Source organism: Octodon degus, unplaced genomic scaffold, assembly GCF_000260255.1.
Source record: "Octodon degus isolate 3935 unplaced genomic scaffold, OctDeg1.0 scaffold00219, whole genome shotgun sequence".
Lineage (NCBI taxonomy): Eukaryota > Metazoa > Chordata > Mammalia > Rodentia > Octodontidae > Octodon > Octodon degus.
The window spans coordinates 2,730,614-2,736,876 of record NW_004524795.1 but is presented as its reverse complement, the minus strand read 5'-3'; the positions used below and the strand labels follow the sequence as shown (position 1 = coordinate 2,736,876).

Here is a 6,263-nt window from a genome sequence, read left to right as displayed (position 1 = left end):
TCCACCCCTTCTTTTTTTCAGGTCCTTGTGCCCTTGAGCCTACTAAGTAAGCACTGTACCACATTCAGCCATACCCAGTCTGCAGTTCTTTCTTTGGAATCCCAACCACCAGCCCCATTTGGGAATGGTTTGAGACACTTTCTTGTGGGAACTCCCCTGCCTCAGCTTTTGGGGGCAGCTCCAGCTGTGAAATTTAAATTTAGCAGGATGAGATATTTATTTCTGGTATCTTTCCACAGTGCCCAGTGTGTGCTGAACAATGGCAATACCTAATAGCTTGATTTCTGAAGTGCTTTCTGATGATAAATAATTCTTGAACACTTGAACAACCAAAGGGGAAAGATTTGCAAGCAGGTTCATGAGATGTCTGGTTACTACAGCTCTCTGATGTCTGGGAAAGGATCACCTTTGTTCTGGAGTGTGTCACTACTACTGTAAACACTGATGTCACTCCAGTCTGTATCTGGGCCAGACTCAATGACCAAAGCTTCACTCACTGTTCAAAAAAGTCAAGGGTAGACCTTTGTCCCAACCTGCTCTCTCAGGTGAACTGGTAGGTTTAGAGTGGTGCAGGGATTAATTTTGAAAAAAAAAAGTAAAACAGCCTTTCTGATCCCTGCCTGTGGGGCCAGCTTATCTCTTCCTGTTCACTATCCTAAGAATGAGTTAAAAGAAATCTCCTGATTTTCTTCAATCAATACTTTATCTAAATGAGTGTGTCTTTGAAAGTGTTACCCCCAGGAGGCTAGACTTATTGTAGCAATGCACTGGTGTTCAACTATAGAAGAATCTGGAAGCTTAAAATAATCCTGAGGCTAAGTTTATTTCTTTAAAAGGAAAAAAGATCTTCCAGACTGACTTAAAAAGAAACATTATCTTAATGCATTCCTCACTAGAAGCAGCTGGGCTAAAATTTAGGGGATGGATGCAGACCATGGTGAAGATAGTTATTTTGGGTCTGAATTTCTCTCTTGTTTACTTATGAGGAGAAAAAGTGGGGCCACCGGCCTTGGAGAGAAGTCATTTACCAGAGAAATTTCTCCAGTCATAGAAGATGAGTCTTATTTAAAGAGTCCTGTAACTCTTGAACTGCAAATTATTTCTACATAAATGTATTTTATAACTGATATAGTACAGCATTTATATACATATTTCATCTGTCTAATGCAATTGTTTTTATTTTTCTACTCTAATTCACATGCAATCCTGTTTACCAGAGGCATGTAAAGTGGTTCACAAAAACTCATACAATGCAAAGAATAAAGATAATGAGAAAGCGACAGAGCCTATTATTACACATTTAAAAAATGTGATCTCTGTTCAGTTATTATAGTTGTGAGTAGAATGTTTCTAGATGAGAAATGATTGCATGGTTTGGCCTTTTGATTCCCTGTGACACAGCCTGGACATGTCAGTTCTTGAATGCCTGAGTGGAGGACATCAGCTTTGCGCTTGTCTTTTGAAAGCATCTCTTGCAGTGCGTAGGGACCAATCTAGACGCCTTCTAGGGGTCACACTTGCCCTTGCACAGTATTCTTGGGAATGCCCACTTTACTGTGGACCTAAACTGTAGCTGTCACACAAAGACAAATATCTTTCCTACAGCTACTTATGATCCTTAACACACTTCTAGACCAAATGGCAGATTAAAGGCTTTGGGTATGTGTTCACCTTCTTCATTTAATGAATGAGTCACAGAGTTCATCAGTGCAGTGAGACTCCATGGGCTTGTGCTTCCTTGTCACATAAGAGGGTTTCAGGAAGGTGGACAAGGTCAGACTCAAAGATCCTTAAATCTACCATGAAGAAGTGAGTAGAAGTCTCTTTGTTGGACTCTAGTACCCGGAAGAGCTGGGCCAACACAGTGTGGCTAACTCTCATGCCATGACTAAGCTGCCTTCGAGTTCCTATTCTCCTGCCATCCTGTATGGATCTGTACCTTGTAGTCCATCTGCTCTGAGCAGTTGAACACGTAGACCATGATGCCCAGGGCTCGGCCTAGGTCCTTGGTTGTTTCCGTCTTGCCTGTGCCTGCAGGTCCTGCTGGAGCTCCACTCATGGTCAGGTGCAGAGACTGGGTGAGAGTGATGTAGCACCTGCCAAATACAGGAGGTAAGATGTCATCCTCAGTGCTTCTGAGGTACCCTTTCTGCGGCCCAGGGAGAGAGGAACTCAAGGCCAGGTGAAGCTTTTATAGCTTCTGTGAAGGAAAGCTCAGGGTTCCCCTCTTGTCTGCTCCCCACAGATCTGGGAGCACTTCCTTCATTCCCACCCCTACAGCACATCAGACAGTCTCTGTGAGGCCCATCTTAATCTTGGTCCTTTCTACTCTTCTGGCATCATTTCATATTCTCCAGCCCTGCAGCACGCTGACCTCCAGCCATGTGGTGATACACTCTCTTGGCAGTTACACAAGAACTGTTCTTGGTCCTCTCTCTCCTGTACTCCCAGCCCCTACCCTGCCTGGACGATGTTCCTTTTCTATCTCTGGTTAATCACTAGTCACCCCTAGAGGCTTACACTTCAGGCCTCTGTCTTACTTACTGCTTCTGCTCCAGAATTTAGTGCAGCCCCAGGTGTATTAAGCTCAGCAGCTATCACACAAATGAACCCCTGAGTTGACTGGATCAATAGTTTAGTCTACATAAGCATCCCATGATTGTTTTTACTAATGCCAATGAAATAAATAGCTTTAAGATTATATCTGGTGCTTTCTTAAAGCATTCATAGTTCATTTAATCTCAGTGCAAAACGTGACTTTGGGGTATAAGTACAGGCAAAGGTGCTCTTGATCATGCTTGATCTTGGTCGCTAGGGAAATGCAAATTAAATCTCCCGCAAGTTACTATTACACTCCACTAGGAGCGCTATACTTTAACACGTGAAAAGAGCAAGTATTGGTGAGGGTGTGGAAGAATTGGGAACTTCATCCACTGCTGGTGGGAATATCACATGCTATAGCTACTTTGATAGAAGATAGGTGAGCAGTTCCCTAAAACATCAGGCTTAGCATGTGATTCAGAAATCCCCCTTCCAGGAATATACCCAAGAAAAATAAATTATTTTGTTTGTAGTATTTGTTTATGATAGCAACATTAATAACAATAAAAATGGAGCCAGCCCACATGTCCACCACTGGTAGACTAGATAAACGAAGTGTAGCATTTCCACTGCACAGAAATTATCTTCAATAATATAAAGGAGTAAAGTAATCGTGCTTATACCAAATAGAGGAACCTCAAAAACATTAGAATAAGTGAAAAATACCACATATTTTATTACTGCATTCATATGAAATGTCCAGAGAAAGCAGACAGAAAGGCATCAGACCACTGACTTCCTGGAATAGGGACAAGAGCAAGGATTTATTGTAAACAGGTTGAAGGAAATGTTCCGAAACTAGATGGAGGTGATGACTGTACAACTCTATATTTACTAAAAATCATTGAATTGCATGCTTATCCTGGATGAACTCTAAGGCATGTAAATGATGTCTTGATAAAGCTTTTCCAATTGCATGATTGGTCTGTTTAATACCTAGCAAAGCAATACACAGACTTTCCATTTACCGGCTATATAGAGTGGTCTGCAGAATTAGTTTTCTCTGGTTCTGAACCTGATGTCTCAGGCTGACCAGTGACCAAATGAATGCCTTTCCTCCAGATGGTAACTGGGTCCCTACTGACTTCAAAGAGCCTAGAACTAAACTGGTTCTGAAAGGACCTGAGGTATTTGTTGTTCCTAATTCAGCACACATTTCCCTGATTTGTTTTAGCTTTAGAAAGTGAAGCCCAGGTAGGCAAGCTTCCTACTTAAGCACAGAGGAGAGTTGTACAGAATTATTATTTCATTTCAAGCTTTGTTTCTACCATGGAAAATGCTGACTCAGCTGATCCTGGAGTTTTGGGTTGTGCTTAAATTTAATCCTGCACCATCTAGGCTCAGGCCACTGCCTCACTTCCCTTTTGACCCTATAAAACTGACCATCAGGTAGGACACAGTGTGAGGTCAGATGACTTAAGGGGAAAAAGAGTCTCCTCTTTTCTTTCTTGATAACTTACCATTTGGTCACTCTATTCTTCTCAAATACTTCTAGCTAAATCTTCTCATGGTCTTATGTGCAGCTCCCTGGGCTCTGAGTTTCTGGCTTCAGATTGGCTTCATGTCTTCTATTTCTCCCAGCCTCAGGTTTCGTCTAGAACTGTTGAGAGCCACCACAGCTCTGTACGTGCCACAGGTAGAGTCTCAACCCCCACATAACTCATTTTCTAGCTTCCCCCACACTCCACCTGTTCCAGAGCTGCCTGCTCTATAGGTCGGCCTTCTCTCTCAGAAGCTACAGGGACACTAGAGGAACTTAGGAATCTAGAGGAGAAAGGTTTCACAAAATAGATTTCTCAGGAAAATTTGAAATTATTTAAAAATCTTTGGAGCTTAGTGCCATTTCCATTTAGAGCAATTACTGAGTTTCTGATTATGCCCAGAAGCACATGGGAGAAAATTTCAAAATATGATTTTCACCCATAATAATAGAATTCAAGAACAAGAAGAGATTCCCAAAGTTAACTGATTTAACATCCTTGTTCTATAGATGGGTAGTCTGAGGTTCTGGGAAAAACCCGGGTTATCTCTTTCATTCTGACACCTAAGGCAGGACAAGCTCAGGCTGTGAGGAAAGCAGACAGAACAGAGAGATGCAGCATCCTCCTCTGCTACAGGAGAGCCTGCCACAGGTCTTGAGCTGCTGAGCCAATAGCACGTCCTAGTGCTTCTGATACCTCCCGGATCCAGGTGACCCTCGGTGGCCTTGCTGAAGTGTCATCTGTTGGCAGACTCAGCCCGCCCCTTCAACCTGCTCCTACTTCCTAGAGTAGGTTGGTGGATGTTACTATGGTAGTTTTAGGGGGCAAGAACTCTGGGGTCAAGGAGAATGACCTCAAATCTTACCTCACTTATGTGGTGTCTGTGAGACTAGACCAAATTACTAAAAATTTTGTGTCTTTCTTTTAAAGCCATTGGGGTCTGGCTGGGGTTTACATGTAACTTGCTGCTCAAACTTTTTTGTGTTGGAGGCTGTCTCCAGTGTGGCAGTGGTGGGACATTTTAGAGGTGATTCCTAGTGGAAGATAGCTCTCTGAGGCTGGGCTCCTAGCAGGAGCTAATATTGGTATCATGGAGACTTTTTGTAAGATCATGCTCTTATAAAAAGAAAAAGACCAGCCCTCCCTTGATCTCTGGCTTACTGTCTCATCCTTTCTGCACACATTTCTGTCATCATGATACCAATTACCATGAAGTCTTCACCAGGGATTGAACAAATGAGGTTGCCCAACCCTGGACTTTCAGTCTCCAAAACTATGAACTAAATAGAACTCTTTCCTTAAGTATTTACAAGCCTCATGTATTTTGTTACAACAATGAAAAGAGAATTAATATGAGTCATGATTTAGTATTTTCTTTGTACGCAGGTGGTTAGATATATTTGCAGCTTCCAAAAATGACGCTTGTAAAAGTGGCAAGAAATCCTTTAATGAGAGATCTTGACTTATTCATTGAAAAAGGGGTCAACTTAGTTGGCCTCCAGTTGAAACACAACTTTACTGCTGGAAGAGGTCTCAAAAGTGAGCCTCTTATCCATGAGTCCTTATCCATGCCAGGCTCTCCCCTGATTAAGTCTTTTGGGTACAATCACATAGCTCTTTTCTTCTGGAAAGGCATAGCATGTGTTCCAGAAAGCAGCACCCTCTATAATAGGTCAGTTCCAACTGTTTGAAAGGCTTTCTCAAAATTGAGTTCAAAGTGCTGCAGTGTTGTTTTCTTTGAGCAAATGACTTCTACAGTTCCATTCTTATCTGTCCTGCCAGCCTCATAAGCAAATAAGATGAGCCAAGAGATTTGAAGGTAACTTGGAAAGTGCAAAGCTGATCCCCCTCAAGATATTACATTTTGAGGTAATAAATATACTGAATGTTGCTTTTTATCTCTTCTTTATAGTTATTTAACTTGAAGACAATGAAACTACTGATGCTGTATTTTGGTTTCAACTATTATTAGCCTGGGGCAGTTGCAAAAATTTATACCGGATAATCTTAGAGTAGGTGAAATCATAGTTGATTTGTATTATTTGTCTATACTGTGTCACAAAATACCACACATGACTTCCGGGAACCCCCAGACCCAGTCCTAGCCCAGGTCCGGTGAGAGTGTGGAGAGCTTCCTGCTACCATGCGCCGGCAGGACCAGTCCCAGCCCAGGCGCAGCGT

General features: G+C 42.2%; 1 protein-coding gene across 1 annotated transcript in view; it reads right to left on the bottom strand.

Annotated features, from left to right (window-relative positions):
* Dnah9 (dynein axonemal heavy chain 9) overlaps positions 1-6,263 on the bottom strand; it is a 433,197-nt gene that overhangs the window by 280,686 nt on the left and 146,248 nt on the right. The window contains exon 26 of the mRNA XM_023705424.1: positions 1,940-2,096. Within this exon, the coding sequence (XP_023561192.1) occupies positions 1,940-2,096 (157 nt within the window). The remainder of the gene's footprint in view (positions 1-1,939; positions 2,097-6,263) is intronic.